This window comes from Orbicella faveolata, unplaced genomic scaffold, assembly GCF_042242905.1.
Source record: "Orbicella faveolata isolate gen_17 unplaced genomic scaffold, um_ofav_v1 contig_46, whole genome shotgun sequence".
NCBI lineage: Eukaryota > Metazoa > Cnidaria > Anthozoa > Scleractinia > Merulinidae > Orbicella > Orbicella faveolata.
This window is the reverse complement of record NW_028301576.1, coordinates 25084148-25100370: the sequence shown is the minus strand read 5'-3', so window position 1 is coordinate 25100370 and position 16223 is coordinate 25084148. Positions and strand designations below refer to the sequence as shown.

The following is a 16223-nucleotide window of genomic DNA, read 5'->3' as shown; positions in this document are numbered from 1 at the left end:
ATTATTTAAAATATAAAATACGCTATGAAACGATTGGTTATAGTAAGAAGAAAGCAAAAGTGAGAAGGTCAGAGCTGGTAAATTTGGAAATTAGACTAAAAGAGTGTCAGCGAAAATGTGACGAACACCCAAGTGCTGAAAATCTCTGCGATTTAGAAGTTCTCAAATCAGAATACGAACGCCATTATGATTATATAACACAAGGAGCAATCATAAGATCTCGGGTGAGTTGGTATGAAGAGGGCGAAAAGAATAGCAAGTATTTTTTAAATTTAGAAAGTGCTAAAAAGAAAAAGACATGTATACGGAAATTATCCGTGGATAATGATTCATATATAACAGACCCAAAAGAAATAATGAAAGAGATTCATGATTTCTATGAAAAACTCTATGATAGAGACTCGTATAATTTAGGTGAGAATTCAATTGATCGTTTCCTTAATGAAGTGGATACTAAAAAATTGTCTGATGAAGAGAAAATGACTTTAGATAAACAACTTACTAGATCCGAACTGTACGAAGCATTGAAGACATTTCCGAAAAACAAAACACCTGGAAGTGACGGTTTAACTGTGGAATTTTACTTGGCGTTCTGGCACGTGGTTGCAAAGTATCTCGAAAAGTCTCTAAACTTCTCTCACCAACACGGGCAACTATCAACTTCGCAAAAGCAGGCAATGATTACCCTATTGGAGAAAAAAGATAAAGATAGACGATTTATAAAGAACTGGCGACCTATCTCACTGATCAACGTAGATGTTAAAATTGCATCCAAAGCGTTTGCTAGAAGGCTGGAGCCAATCCTGCCAGAACTTATTCACCATAATCAAAATGGTTTTATCAAAGGAAGGTCTACATTTGATGCAGTTAGAACAATCGATGATTTACTTGAATTGGCAAAACTCACAAATACAACAGGTATTCTAATGGCAATTGACTTTGAAAAGGCATTTGATTCTCTGGACCATACATATCTATTTAAAGTATTGGAAAAATTCAATTTTGGACCGTATTTTTTACAATGGGTAAAAACATTTTATACAAACATATCCAGCTGTATCTTAAATAACGGCTTTACTACAGATCTTTTCTGTATCCATCGTGGTGTACGACAAGGTGACCCTCTATCACCTTTATTATTCATCTTAGCTTTGGAAGTTCTCGCATGTCAAATCAGGCAGGATAAAACCATACAAGGAATAATGGTCAAAAACGTGGAGATCAAACTCACGCTTTTTGCAGATGACATGACTTGTTTTCTAAAAGACATAAATGCATATTCGCGACTTTGTACAACTTTAAAGGTTTTTTCATTGCATTCTGGTCTCCGAATTAACGACGATAAAACAGAAGTTTTTGGTATCGGCCCACATAAACTAGTACAAAATGACTTTACTCACAAAGTGCGAAAATCAATCAAGATATTAGGTACCGTTTTTGACTATCACAAACCATCACAAGACAAAGCAAACTTCGACTCAATATTCAAATCTATTAAAAAAACGCTGAGTATGTGGAAGTGGAGGGGTCTTACCCTGATTGGTAAGATTCAAATAGTTAAGACCTTCATTATTCCAAAATTTTTGAGTAAAGCGACTGCAATCTCAATATCAAACGATCTTGTCAAGGAGATAAACAGACTGATTTTTGGTTTCATTTGGAAAGGTAACGATAAAATTAAACGGACCGCGCTTATCAATGATATTGAAAATGGAGGACTAAAAATGCTTGATATTGAATCCATGATATCGGCTCAAAGAGTGATGATCTTAAAAAAGTATCTAGGAGAGAGCAACAGCACTTGGAAAACTATTTTAGATGATTTCTTTTTTGGAAATATAGGTGGAAAACTCATCCTGTTCTGTGATTTTGAAACTAGTAAACTACCGGTTCATCTTCCAATATTCTACAGAGTGTCTAGAGGCATTTCGTAATTTAAAGAAATCCAAGGTAGCCACCTATGAGGATGTTGTAGACCAAATTATTTGGAATAATAGGAATATTGTGATACACGGAAAATCTCTTTTTGAAAAACATTTGTTTACTAAAGGAATTGTTAAAATTGGTGACTTGTTATCCGATACGGGTAAATTTCTTGAAAGCCCTAAAGTGTTGGAAGCGAATCTATCTCCAATCCAGTACTTCAAATTAATAGGAATTGTAGATGCCATACCAAAAGAATGGAGATTAATTATCAAAGAATCACATATTCAACATCAGCAACTATATCCTCAACAGCATTTGGATACAGTGTATATTTATATCGACGAAACCAAATCGGATCTGTTAAAAGCCTCTTCAAAACTTTTGTATAAAGGATTTAAAACAAAGAAACAAACTCCTCCAACCGCCAAAAGGAAGTTGAAGGACAAATATCCAGAGGTTATAGAAGACTGGAAAAAAATTTATTCTTTACCATTCACTGTCACACTTGAAACAAAAATTAGAGAGTTCCAATATAAATTATTAAACGATATAATTTTCACAAATGAGAGGTTATTCCGTTTTAAAATGATTGAATCACCAATGTGCACCTTTTGTTTGAAAGAGGTCGAGTCCCTCGAACATTTGCTCTTTTATTGTGATACAACAAAAGACTTCTGGCGGGCTTTTTCTTCTTGGCTTTCAAACCAGAATGTATCTTTGGACACTTTGACATTTGAAAATATATTGTTTGGAGTGTTCAACAACAACGAAGACTTTATTATCCTGAATCACTTGATACTGCTAGGAAAGTTTTTTATTTATAAATGTAAATTAAATAAAATTAAACCAACATTAACAATATTTTTAGCAAAGACAAAAACCGTTTATTACATTGAAAAAAAAATAGCTACCAAAAATAACCAACTTTATAAACATTACAAAAAGTGGGAAAAACTAATGCCATCTCTTAATAATAGTTGAGCTTAATTTGTAATTTCTCCTTCTCAGCATGTCACTAACTTACTTTCTTTTTTTTTTTTTTTTTGTTTTTTTTTTCTGTATTTGGGTAGCTGCACTATTGTAAACAACGCATTGTATATTCTTTAGGTATAATTAGGCTACGATTAGTAATTATAATTTGTTGTATGTAATCTATTGTAGTTATGACGTATTGTAAGTATTGTAACTAGTGTTATGTCTTGTATTGTATTGTATGTATTATAACCCAAAATGTTGAAAAAAAATAAAAATTACAAAAAAAAAAAAAAAATTCTTTTCTTTTCGTATAGATCCGATTCTTGTCTGGATCGACAATGTTCTGATCATGGCCAGTCTTTATATACTCCTCAACCCTTTGTTAAAAAAAAATGATCGCTTTAAGTTTCGAAAAATTTTGCATCGAAGCCAGATGCGAACTCAACATGTGCGGAATCTGCAAACTGAGAATGACACGAAATGTTGCCTTACCTTTTCACTAATAACGCCTTTGTCTTCAAACCCTTCAATGAATCGCCACGGCATTTTAACCAAAAACGAAGTTCTTCGTTTTTAAACTCGCTGATTCTCTTCCAGCTAGTGAAGCGCCGGGAATATCATCCTCTGTCAAAGAACACGCAGCCATCTGTGACGATCAAAACAAGCAGGGAAAAGCCGCGGTCATGATCGAGGACTGACTAGCCTCGCTTCCACACTACTAGTCCCGGGGCGTCCGAGTGATCCGCCATATTTGCATTCGGTGTATAAGGATGACTTATTATTGACAATGTTCTTGCAGAATTTTTTTTATGAATTGTACCTTGATTAGGTTCTTTTGTTTGTCAACAATAGGATGGATGCTGGTTGGCATATGAAGTCTGGCAGAGTGCTTCTGGATTACAGCCACTCTTGTAGATGTGTTAATTTGGTTGATATAACAGGTTATGTCATTTTTAAAAGTTTTCTTATATGGCGACAGTTCCTTAGGTTATTTTTTTATTATAAAAAACATTGTAAAGAGATAATTAGAGGTTATTTGTTAAACCTTGGAATAAATTATTTTGCTGATTTCTTTCCTCTCCCAGTCCCCCACTTGAGGTTCTTCTTGGTTTATTCAGCAGATGTCAAAATATCAAAATATAAATAGCTATCATCTGTCACATAAGGCCTTCTAAAATTAGCTTTTGGCATGTTAATTATTCAGTTGAGCATGCTGAACACAGCTTGTAAATTTCTCATTTGTTGTTTCATCTCTCAACTTAATTGCTTAAAGGACAATTTTTTTTAGATTTTTATCTGAACATAATTAATAAACACCACTTGGCTTTGAATTGAATTTTCTACAGTTGTCAGTATCACAATCCTTCAGAATATGTCATTTTTCTGTCAGTGGTATTATTTTCCTATAGATGTGATTTGTGGTTGTACCTGATCACTTTAATTTATTTATTAATTAATGAAATGTTGTGCTTATTAGTGTTGGAGTTAAAAGAAAACATTTCTGGAAGTCTCAGGCAGAGTGCTTTTGGATTACAGCCACTCTTGCTCATCCAGATATTATAGATGTTTTACTGTGCATACAGTAGATGTAATAGTTTGTGGCTATTTTAAAATAGGTCAAAGTCAAATAGAACTAGCTAATCTGTTTTGCTTTTAAACATTTCTGTTCTGTTATCTTTACATTTAGGTTGCCATCATGAAATTTCTCTCATTTGCTGTGCATGCCAGACTGTTGCAGAAAGTCTGTTGTTGCATGGCTTGTGGCCTGCAACACACTGTCGAGCCCACCTTGGCTTTCACTATGGAGTTAATGCACTGGGCACTAGCCCTGATGATGGAATGCCAAGTGTCTCTGTACGACTTCTGCAGAGCACTGGAATTTTTCAAAAACCCTCTTTTAAAGGTACAATATTGTATGTTATGTTTTCCTGCTGTTATTATATGTTCTGATTGCTATAATTGGAATTAACTGATACATTCCCTTTAAATTAATGGCTACTTTTTTTTGTTTCACATTAGAAAAGGACAGTGTACGAGCAGTTACTTGACAGCTTTGAAGAATTCAGGCATGTGTAAATCATATCAATTTATTGTTTTTCTAAATTTTTACTTTACAAGTGATTTACTTGTGTCGTTGTTGTTAAAAATACTTTATTCTTTTTCAGTTTGATATCCTGGCTGAGGCATTTTGTTACTTGAGGTGGAGCAATTTGTCCAAAGTTTAAAAATTTAATACTAACTGTTTAACTTTTAGGTATTATGTTAAAGCTGGCTGTTGGTACAATTGGGAAGAGGAAAATTGTACAGCTAGAGCCCCATACTGTCCAGCTTGTCCTAAGGTATTCAACTATCTCAAAATAGAGTAAACAACAGGTATTGAATATAATATTATTATTAATATTTTATACCAGTTGATTCATTATATTTTGAACTTTTAGCATTGAAATGCTTCAAGAGCGGATCAGCGTCCATGATTTCATGACAATTGGTACATTGTAATTTATGAAAATAACAAAGTAGACTGTTTGTGAACAGTGTATTTGGTTTAATTCTCAGGAAAATGGAAAGTTGTTTGTCTCTATTGATGCTTGTTTTGGTCTGCCAAGAAAGAAGACATCTGGTGCTAGCCATTGAAGTCCTTTAAGCAGCAACATGTTCTTTCACAACCAAGAGCATGTTGATAACTTTATGGCCAGTTATCCTTCTTCAAAGAATGATTCAAAGAAGGTTTATCTTCCAATACATACTTACATGTATCAACAACTATTAACTGTAATTATTTTTGTAAACCAGCAGACAAAAAAATTCCTCTCGACCATTGATTTTCCTTTTCATTATAATTCTAGAGGAATAAAGTTGTCCATGTATATCCTAAAGTATACAGCCAAGATCTTTATCCATAGTAATTAAGTTACAAATAATATAATAATATTATTCTTACTGTACAGTTTGTGAATATGTATTTTTATTCCAGATGTTTATTGGTAATCCTTTTTTTTTTCACTGTCAGGATTGCAGTCATTTTCAGGCAGGCTCTGCAATCCAGTCAAGAAGTAAATTTGATGCACTGGATGAGACAGCTGTTTGCAGTTTGTGCTGTAAACATGGCTTCCCCATGAAGTTTCTAAATTTAAAGGGTGGTGAAAGGTGAGATCCTCATCACCAACTGTTGCTACATGTACATTTTTAATGCACATAGTTGTATATATTTAAAGTTAAACATTGTATCAATTGATATCTGATATCGTTTTTGTTGTAGGTTGGGATATGCAGTTTATCTGCTCAATGATCTTCTTGCTTCTAAGGGAGACGGGCTAGAAATACATTTCGTGTATGACATCTGTTGTCTTCTTGATTCTCATCTCAAAGTGAGTACATTTTAGTTTGTATTGCATATACATACACACTGCTCAAGAAATTCAATGGCAGTGGTCTTAATGAGTTTAATATTTTATGAAATGGAATGATAAAATGCAAATAATTCATGCATAATTCAGTTTTTATGTTCAGTAGATTGAAAGACCTTAACATGTTCATGTGAAGGGATCCCCAGTATTTACTTCTTATGATTTAGCCGTCTAACTTGGAATTTCAGTTTAAACTCATCTAGAATAACTTAGCAGTTTTAATAGACTACTGTCAATCATAATGTATATATCTTTAGCCTAACCTTACCTAGCAGACTGTTAAAACAGGAAATTGCAGTGTCTCAAAGTCCATCAACTTTTTCAGAGTGGTTTCCACTATGAAAAGAACATTAAATAAATTAGGAGTAAAAAATTGTGTAAATTGCCAAATATATTCTCTGGGTATATCCACTTAGTGGCTCTTTTCCCTCACTTTTTACAAATAGACCATATTCGTATTCTCGGTATTGGACTGGAACTGGCTTGCAATGGAGGCTCATGTGGGGAAATATCATTAAAAAGAGATTACCGTATTTACTCAAATAAGCGCTGCCCCTGAATAAGCGCCGCCCTCACTTAAGCGCCGCACATGGGGTCAAAAAGTTAATAAGCACCGCAGCTGCGGTGTGGCGCTTATTCGAGTATTTTATAAGATGATAAAAATACACTGTACTCGCTGCAATGCGGTTCTAAGCCAGCATTGGGAATTTATTTTCATCAAAAGTGATGTTTTTCAGTTCAAAGTGAGTACATCTCGACGTTCTTTCATTCAGTTCTCTCTTCAAAATCTTCGCGTTCTTCAATTCTTGCGTGAAGGCTGTAAACTTTGCTGGTACGACAAGACCAACCTCCCTCTTTCTCTTCCCTGTAACTGTTGCAGTAAGAAGATTGTCAGCGTTTGCTTGTAAGAAGAAGGTCAACAAATGTGATAGTTCTATCGGTACATGGCCAGCAAGAGTATTTTCAGCGTCTGGGCATTCATGTGTCACGTACAGGCTGATTGCGTTGGTGTCATATTCTTTGGCTTCAGCCCTTTTATCTTCTTCGCAGTGTAACACTTGGTTGATTTCAGGTTTCCACGACTGTTTATACACATGGTGTCCTCTGATGACTGTCTCGAAAGATACTCTGTAATACATCTTGTATTGAACTGGGGAGACTCTTGCCATTTTTGCGATGTTTCTGAGTGGTAAATATTATTCTGCCAAGCGCTCAAATCTGACACTGCAGTGCTGAAGCTCCAGAGAAACCCTACTGACCTGCTTTATTAAATCCAACCAATCATGGCAAATCAGGCATGTCTCGGAAATGACCCATTACAGATAAAGGCTGCGAAATAATACCCTTGACTTGTCGCGTAACATTGTTCCGTTGCAAGTTTTGGGTCGATGCCTCACATTTTTCACCTTGTCAGCTTGTCGCGCACCAAAAACATTTGTTGCGGGTTGAAGAAATTTGTTGCGAAAAGTAGAGCACGGGTCTACTTTGAGCAACAAATTTTGACTTTCTTGCTCATTTTTCTTTCAACTTGTCATGCAACAAACGTGCTCCTGGTACACAAGTTGAGGGTTTTTGTATCTCGTATTTCACCGCCTAAAATAACTTACCACACACACTGAATGATACTTGACTATCGAGCGTGCTTGGTTGAGAGAATGTCAGACACGAATAAGGAGGTGATTTCCCACAAGGGGAAAACATTGAAGAAATACAATTTGTCGTTCAAGAAAGAAGTCATTGCTTATGCTGAAATTAATGGCAATCAACCTGCTTCCAGGCGATTTTCAGTTGATGAAAGGAGAATAAGGGAATGGTGAGCTACCAAGAGTAATATAGAAGGTCTGCTTGGGACGGCCGCCAAAGCAAAGCAAAGATCCAGACTAGGTGGTGGGAGAAAACCTTTAAGCGCAAAACTTGAAGGGGTCATGCTAGAATGGATAGAAAGTAGGCGTTCTCAAGGGTTAAGAGTCTCATGTAAGCTCATAATGAAGAAAGCAGAGATAACACATCGCGATATGACGGAAAACAACCTTGTGGACGGCGACGACTTCAAAGCTTCCAGAGGATGGCTTTGCAGATTCATGAAGTGAAATGGGTTGTCACTGAGACGAAAAACCTCCATCGCTCAGCAAGATCCAGAAAGAATGGTAGCTAGACTTGTATTGTATGTAATCCAGGTTAGAAGGCTACAAGAGAAACACAAGTACAGACCATCTGACATAATAGCAATGGATGAAACCCCAGTTTGGTGTGACATGATTTTGGAAACAACTGTTGACACAACAGGAAAGAAAACTATTTCTCTGAAATCAACCGGTCACGAAAAAGTGCAAGTATCGGTTTGTCTAGCCGCAAAGGCTGATGGAACTAAACTGAAACCTATGGTGGTTTTTAAAGGGGGGAAGCGAGAAGTTGCGGCTTTGAAACAAGAATTTCAAAATCGCGCAGTTGTTGCAACTTCTGCGAACGGATGGATGGATACTGAGCTAACCCAAGTCTGGATTGACTTTGTTGTTGGAGCATTTGCATTCAATCGAACGCTGTTAGCCTGGGATTCCTATGAGTGCCACATGGAGGACAAAATCACCGAGTCATTGAAGTCTAAGAAAGTTGACCGTGTAATTGTGCCTGGGGGCTGCACAAAGTACATCCAGGCACCAGATGTCAGTTGGAATAAGCCTTTCAAGGCTGTGTGTACCGAAAAATATGATGAATGGCTGGGAACTGTAGGAATTCACGAAGAAACGGCTCTTGGAAACTTGAGGGCTCCACCGAGGAGGGCCATTCTAGAGTGGATTCTTGATGCATGGGCCGAGCTGCCAACAGAGGTCATTAAGGAGTCTTTCCGAAGCTGTGCTTTAAACCTCCCTGTTGACAGTTCATGCGACGATGTTATTCATTGTTTCAAAGACGGCCAGCCATGTAGCACTGGAAAAGCTATGCTTCCCTCACAGCTAGAGATCTTGAGTGAGCCAGCCAACGCCAATCCTTTTGATACTACAGATTATGATGTAGAAGCGTACCCACCACCGTTGGAACTTCTAGACTCTGACCAAGAGGGGGATAGTGACATTGAAGTTGACTGAAGATACCAGGTATTAGTAGATACCAGAAGAAAACGTCCAATAACTATGTGACTACAGGACGTCTAAGTTTGTTGTGTTTGTAAAAGTGCTTGAGAGAAACTGAACTACTTTTAGATGCACAGACTAAGACAAAGTGCATCCTGTGTTAGATCTTGTGAACTTTCAGCAACAGTCAGGACATTGACATCGAGTGAAGCGTTGTTGAAAACCTGCAGAAAAGTATTCACGACGCTGTTATGAAAGCCAAAACTTAGGTTAACTTCAAGCCTGTAAGCCATGAAAAATACTCATGAAGTAAATTAAATTGTACAATCAAAATATTTTGTTTTTTTGGTATGAGCCTTGTAAATAAGCGCTGCCTTCGAATAAGCGCCGCCCTCGAATGAGCGCTGCACTGGAGACACGAAAAATTAAATAAGTGTTGCGGCGCTTATTTGAGTAAATACGGTAATGTAATTTGCATTTGAAAAGACTCCCCTCATTGATCAGAGACACTGGAGCAAGATTGGGAACCAACAACTTCCACTGTGTAAAATTCAAGATATCAGCATTAAATTCCACAATATGTTGTACATCTGTTGTTTCTTACTTTGCAGAAACAGAAATTTGTAGACCTTGTAGCTAATATACAGATGGCCTGTCCCCAGTTTCATGTATATGGCCATGGTACTACATGTCAGGTTAGGAAGAGCATAAAAGTAATGTAGATTATCTAAATATTTTTGAATGTTAAACTTGTATACATTCATTCCAAGGGACCTGATAACTGACTGAGAATTTTGAGTAGAATATTGCATTTGTGTCAAATTAATAATAATAATAATAATAATAATAATAACTTTATTTATCCTGGTAAAGACTGGTCAGTCAATCAAGATATAGATTGACTGGTATTAATCGGTGACCAGTATAAAAAGCATCAAAAAAGTCAATAAAGAAATTTACAGGCATAGAATTTACAATTACAAAATCTAAAAAGTATGAATTATATACAAAAATTTAAATTTAAATTTTACAAATTCAATTTAATAATATGATTGTAAATCTACATTTTTTGTACCTATACATGTAGCTGCTGTATAGTACACGTAGATTGGAAGGATGGGGTTTGGTTGATGGAGAAATGTTGGAGAGGCTTTGGTCATACCTTGGCCTATTTAGAAAGATGACCAAGGAGATGTCATCAAGTCATAGGGAGGATGTATTGTCCGATGCTTTATTCTACCTTGCAAAAAAGCTTAAATCCAGAATAGGTAGGACAACATAAACTGTGGTGCATATTAAAGTATTTAACTTTACCAAGTATCCACATGTTTTTCAAACTAAACTCCAAAATGATTTAATGATGTTTGAGAAGCACTTGAAAGTATCCATCATGCATCTATCCATCTATCCTTCTATAATTATAGTTACTGCAATGCATTTTGACTTGGAGAAAGCAATGAATATTTCTTTCCAGCATATTCGCACTGTAGGTGATTTCAAATACCGATCTGCCTTTCCATCTTTGCTTGTAACACCTGCAGTCTCACTTCTAATAAATCAGAGCAAGAGAGTTTCTGACCTTTCTAACTCTGCCAAAATGGAATTGGACGAACTTCAGAAAAAGCCACCTAGTAAGTTTGTTTTCTTTTTTTTGTTTTTCTGTTTTTATGTACTTTGGTTGGGCTAGGTTACCTGGCTGGGTGTGTAAAGGACAAATAAGGAATTGTTAATGGTACAACTCTTGACAACTTCCAGCTTGTATCTTCGAGACATTCAGTTGAATGCATTTTATTTTAAAGATCATTTGTGAGCATTATCACCTTTTGTTTGATTAAATTTACTTGTACAAGTGTATTATTGAATGGTTAGCAGGAATATAATTATAGTAAATCAGAGATATTGTATTGTTTATTGTCTAGTTCCATTGACAAAGCAAATGATTTTACAATGGAAGGAAAATGAAGCAGATATTCTTAAGAAGTCAAAGGCAGATAACGGTATGTTTTTCCATAACCATTTTTCCTACATAATTTTTATAGCTTATTTTGCAACATAGAGTACACAGTTAAGTGTACGTGAATATAGATTTTTTTTTTAGTCAATCACTTGTCTTGTTGGTTCAATAGACCTCAATAAGGCCTTATGTTATTATGCAGTGTATGTCGTTGAAAATGGCTTTATGTAGCACTAGATTGTCTTGTTTCTTTACAGTTGACTTGGGACCTCATGCATGGGTATTATCCTATTTGTCCCTTTTACAGCAATACTATTTGACACGGTAAGAGAACATTACATTTGTTTATTTTCATAAAGCTTTCTAAGGTCCGTTTTTGTTTTATGTTTTATAAGTCATGCAAGAAACAAACAAATGACCAAAATAATACAGAAGTACCTAGTTAGTCTACTTGGGAAACTTCCTTAAGTGTTAAAGAACAACTAAAGAACAAGGAAGATAGGGCAACCTTACATGACTCCTAAAACGATATTGAATGTGCCGACGACCCCTACATTTTATGGTCCAAAACGGCTGGGTCAACGTTAGTCTTTATAATATTACTTATAAAAATAATAAAGAATACTTTTTAATAGTGACGGTTGCAGTGACAGTGAATGTAGCGAGGGTGACGGTGATAGTGATGGTGATAGTAATAGTTTGTTTGTTTTGTATTGTTTCTCACACACAGTGACAGTCTTGCGAGTGGTGCGGGTGGTTCGCAAACTCTTCACCTCATTGGACTTATGAACAAGTTAGTATAAACAAGAGGCGGTGTTTTCTTCAAATAGCAATTTAAAAAAACTGTTCTCTCTTTTCAATTTGTTCCAAGTACTGAGACCCTTTTTCCATTCTTTTTTTTTTAACTTTTTTTTTACAGTATCAATGAACGCCTCCTCAAGATGGAACACCAGAATAATATCCAAACACGTTGGTTGCTATCAGATGCTCAGTATCAGTCTAGTTTGATCACCACCGAAGCAGTTAAAGCAAAGCAGACTCTGGATATGATGCTTGTTTCTGGTAGAAGACGTTGGTTTCTCCTTTCCCTAAAGAAGAAATATACAGGTATATTTTGCTTGTTCAGGAGTGTGGGGTAGCTATGATACATACGATTGGAACAGGTGAGAGAAGTATGTCCTTGAAAAAACACACATTTATTTCTCACCTCCAGCTGCAGTACCTCCAATCATTGGAACTATTTTGCGCACCATTATTGTCAGATACAAAGAATTCTACGTAATCTTGGACCTTTAAGTAAGACGTTTTCAATTTGATTACTTTTGGATGGGTTTTGCTGATTATTTTTTGACATTCCTTTTTCAGATGGACAGGCTCAAGCAAAACGGTTGGCGAAAAGTATCACCAGTGAAACCAGCAACTTACAGAAACAACTTAAGAAATATAACTCCTCTGTTGAAATCCTTAACCAAAAGGGGCACTCTTCATTCAAACCCCTCACTTGGGAAGAAGCAAGTGTTGTCAGCGGTAGTATCTACTCAATTAACTTCCCAGATGACGATCAGTTTCCTTTGGTTGTTAAACGAGCTGCTGTTGACGCCCACACCTTAGTTAGAGACCCAGTATTTGAAAGAAGAAATGGCTAATGTAATTACCACTTTTTTCAATGAATGTCTACTGCTGGAAAGCCGCCTTTCTACATTGAGATCATATGAGCAATGTGAAACTTCTAACTTGTTAAAAGGTCTGCTCTCAGTTTTGAAAAGGGATCTTAATTATGAGCGTGTACATCTGTCCACAGCATGTAATCTATTTAACCAGTTCAGTACCCCTTCACGGCAAATTAGGAATTACATGGCTGATTTTGTTGACTCTGAAACAATTCATGAGGAGGTTGTTTTTAAAGATAATGCCAGCGATGATGACGAGAACGATTTTAGTGACGAAGATCTCGATAATGGGATGTATTAAACGTTACTGATGAACAGTGATAATGAGGATGGCAGCATTGCCTATTGTATACAATTTTTTTTGTAATAAGCCGAGTCCAGGCCCTATTCTAAGTCTTATTTATTATATAAATACTGAAAAAAGATTCTAGCCAACTAGTCAAACGTAGTCACTAAGAAGTCCATTTTAGTATTTAAATTACTACTAGAAAATAAAACGATGTAATGTCAATCGCGTCACAAGTGTCAGACAATTCGAAATCTGAGTCCTCAATGGGAATCGAACCCATGACCTCTTATAACCAACGCTGAATTATGGGAAGATTCTCTAGAAAAAAACACTCGCCTCCTTTTTGACATACATACAAACAATAGCCTAAAATTTGACGCAAAAATATGCACAGAAGTTTGTCATTGGACGTGATCTCTTCCGAGAAGTAACAACAGGTCATATATTCCTGCATATTTTCACGACCTGAGGCTATTGTTTTTATTACAATTCGAATGTTTTTACACGAGGCTCAGTTCTACGCTTTTAAACGTTAAAATAAATCTGTCAATGTTGAAATCTGGTTAGTCTGTTCTAAATGTTTGTTCAAATCAATTAAAAAGATCTATCCTGCTGAAAACGCCTGAACATTAATTGCAAATTTCGCAAACTGGGGAATTTCACCAGGGGAATATATACAATTATCATTATACGCCTTTTTTTTTCTTCATTTTCATTGGCCGAAAGCTCACCGCGTAACCTGTGAATGACTGCCCACAATCAACGGTCTGTGCATTTGTACTACCTTCTAAATCGCTTAACCCCGCTTTTCAGTCGTGTTTAACATAAAGTGAACTTGGGGTGTATAGTACAAGTCTGTGTATGTACTTTATATCGCTTAGTAGTTTAAAATCACGAAATTAGTCGCGCTTTTCAGTTGTGTCTAAAATAAAGTGAACTTGGGGTGTATAGTAGAAATCTGTGTATGTAGTTTGTCTTGCTTAGTTGTTCAAATCACGAAATTAGCCCCGCTTTTCAGTCGTGTTTAAAATAAAGTGAACTTGGGGTGTATAGTAGAAATCTGTGTATGTACTTTATATGGTTTAGTAGTTGAAAATCAGGAAATTAACCCCGCTTTTCAGTCGTGTTTAACATAAAGTGAACTTGGGGTGTAGAGTAGAAGTCTATGTATGTACCTTACCTCGCTTAGTAGTTTAAAATCACTAAATTAACCACACTTTTCAGTCGTGTTCAACATAAAGTGAACTTGGGGTGTATAGTACAAGTCTGTGTATGTACTTTATATCGCTTAGTAGTTTAAAATCACGAAATTAGCCGCGCTTTTCAGTTGTGTTTAAAATAAAGTGAACTTGGGGTGTATAGTAGAAATCTGTGTATGTACTTTATATGGTTTAGTAGTTGAAAATCAGGAAATTAACCTCGCTTTTCAGTCGTGTTTAACATAAAGTGAACTTGGGGTGTATAGTAGAAATCTGTGTATGTACTTTGTATCGCTTAGTAGTTTAAAATCACGAAATTAGCCCCGCTTTTCAGTCGTGTTTAAAATAAAGTGAACTTGGGGTGTATAGTAGAAATCTGTGTATGTACTTTATATGGTTTAGTAGTTGAAAATCAGGAAATTAACCTCGCTTTTCAGTCGTGTTTAACATAAAGTGAACTTGGGGTGTATAGTAGAAATCTGTGTATGTACTTTGTATCGCTTAGTAGTTTAAAATCACGAAATTAGCCCCGCTTTTCAGTCGTGTTTAAAATAAAGTGAACTTGGGGTGTATAGTAGAAATCTGTGTATGTACTTTATATGGTTTAGTAGTTGAAAATCAGGAAATTAACCTCGCTTTTCAGTCGTGTTTAACATAAAGTGAACTTGGGGTGTAGAGGAGAAGTCTATGTATGTACCTTACCTCGCTTAGTAGTTTAAAATCACTAAATTAACCACACTTTTCAGTCGTGTTTAACATAAAGTGAACTTGGGGTGTAGAGGAGAAGTCTATGTATGTACCTTACCTCGCTTAGTAGTTTAAAATCACTAAATTAACCACACTTTTCAGTCGTGTTTAACATAAAGTGAACTTGGGGTGTATAGTACAAGTCTGTGTATGTACTTTATATCGCTTAGTAGTTTAAAATCACGAAATTAGCCGCGCTTTTCAGTTGTGTTTAAAATAAAGTGAACTTGGGGTGTATAGTAGAAATCTGTGTATGTATTTTGTATCGCTTAGTAGTTTAAAATCACGAAATTAGCCCCGCTTTTCAGTCGTGTTTAAAATAAAGTGAACTTGGGGTGTATAGTAGAAATCTGTGTATGTACTTTATATGGTTTAGTAGTTGAAAATCACAAAATTAACCCCGCTTTTCAGTCGTGTTTAAAATAAAGTGAACTTCTGGTGTATAGTAGAAATCTGCGTAAGTACTTTATATCTCTTAGTAGTTGAAAATCACGAAGTTAATCCTGCTTTTCAGTCATGTTTAAAATAAAATAAACTTGGGTTGTATAGTAGAAGTCATTGCATGTACTTTATATCGCTTAGTAGTTTAAAATCACGAAGTTAACCTCGCTTTTCAGTCGTGTTTAACATAAAGTGAACTTGGGGTGTATAGTAGAAATCTGTGTATGTACTTTATATCTCTTAGTAGTTGAAAATCACAAAATTAACCCCGCTTTTCAGTCGTGTTTAAAATAAAGTGAACTTCTGGTGTATAGTAGAAATCTGCGTAAGTACTTTATATCTCTTAGTAGTTGAAAATCACAAAGTTAATCCTGCTTTTCAGTCATGTTTAAAATAAAATGAACTTGGGTTGTATAGTAGAAGTCATTGCATGTACTTTATATCGCTTAGTAGTTGAATATCACGAAGTTAACCCCACTTTTCAGTCATGTTTAAAATAAAGTGAACTTGGGGTGTATAGTAGAAATCTGTGTATGTACTTTAT

At 35.7% G+C, this 16223-nt stretch overlaps 3 protein-coding genes across 5 annotated transcripts; 2 read left to right on the top strand and 1 right to left on the bottom strand.

Annotated features, from left to right (window-relative positions):
* Window positions 1–3809: 3809 nt before the first annotated feature.
* LOC110048174 (uncharacterized) lies at window positions 3810–11183 on the top strand. Of its 3 annotated transcripts, XR_016203813.1 has the most exons (6): window positions 3810–3842; window positions 4589–4804; window positions 4921–4967; window positions 5156–5240; window positions 5458–6048; window positions 6161–6834. XR_016203813.1 is itself a non-coding variant. In XM_089278144.1 (5 exons), the coding sequence occupies exons 1-5, from the start codon at window positions 5876–5878 to the stop codon at window positions 11064–11066; spliced, it is 693 nt and encodes a 230-aa protein (XP_089134270.1). In that variant the 5' UTR covers window positions 5533–5875; the 3' UTR covers window positions 11067–11183. The 3 variants fall into 3 exon arrangements, 1 of the variants encoding a protein (XP_089134270.1); XR_016203812.1 differs by lacking the exon at window positions 3810–3842 and having other exon boundaries at window positions 4412–4804; XM_089278144.1 differs by lacking the exons at window positions 3810–3842; window positions 4589–4804; window positions 4921–4967; window positions 5156–5240 and adding exons at window positions 9991–10074; window positions 10467–10647; window positions 10921–11183 and having other exon boundaries at window positions 5533–6048; window positions 6161–6269.
* Window positions 6997–7482, bottom strand: LOC149099096 (uncharacterized). The gene has a single exon (XM_089277563.1). The coding sequence runs from the start codon at window positions 7475–7477 to the stop codon at window positions 6998–7000; it is 480 nt and encodes a 159-aa protein (XP_089133689.1). The 5' UTR covers window positions 7478–7482; the 3' UTR covers window position 6997.
* On the top strand, window positions 11184–13514 carry LOC149099095 (uncharacterized). Its single transcript, XM_089278145.1, has 5 exons — window positions 11184–11376; window positions 11591–11657; window positions 12064–12126; window positions 12253–12440; window positions 12699–13514. Exons 1-5 carry the CDS (start codon window positions 11241–11243, stop codon window positions 12977–12979), a joined length of 735 nt encoding a protein of 244 aa, XP_089134271.1. The 5' UTR covers window positions 11184–11240; the 3' UTR covers window positions 12980–13514.
* The last annotated feature ends 2709 nt before the right edge of the window (window positions 13515–16223 follow it).

Excerpts from the sequence above, each read along its gene's own strand:
- LOC149099095 (XM_089278145.1), top strand. The coding sequence starts at position 11,241 with ATGGTTAGCAGGAATATAATTATAGTAAATCAGAGATATTGTATTGTT. Across the intron at positions 11,658-12,063 it reads CAGCAATACTATTTGACACG|TGACAGTCTTGCGAGTGGTG; the intron begins GTAAGAGAACAT and ends TCTCACACACAG. Across the intron at positions 12,441-12,698 it reads CCTAAAGAAGAAATATACAG|ATGGACAGGCTCAAGCAAAA; the intron begins GTATATTTTGCT and ends TTCCTTTTTCAG.
- LOC110048174 (XM_089278144.1), top strand. The coding sequence starts at position 5,876 with ATGTTTATTGGTAATCCTTTTTTTTTTCACTGTCAGGATTGCAGTCAT. Across the intron at positions 6,049-6,160 it reads AATTTAAAGGGTGGTGAAAG|GTTGGGATATGCAGTTTATC; the intron begins GTGAGATCCTCA and ends TTTTTGTTGTAG. Across the intron at positions 6,270-9,990 it reads TTCTTGATTCTCATCTCAAA|AAACAGAAATTTGTAGACCT; the intron begins GTGAGTACATTT and ends CTTACTTTGCAG.
- LOC149099096 (XM_089277563.1), bottom strand. The coding sequence starts at position 7,477 with ATGGCAAGAGTCTCCCCAGTTCAATACAAGATGTATTACAGAGTATCT.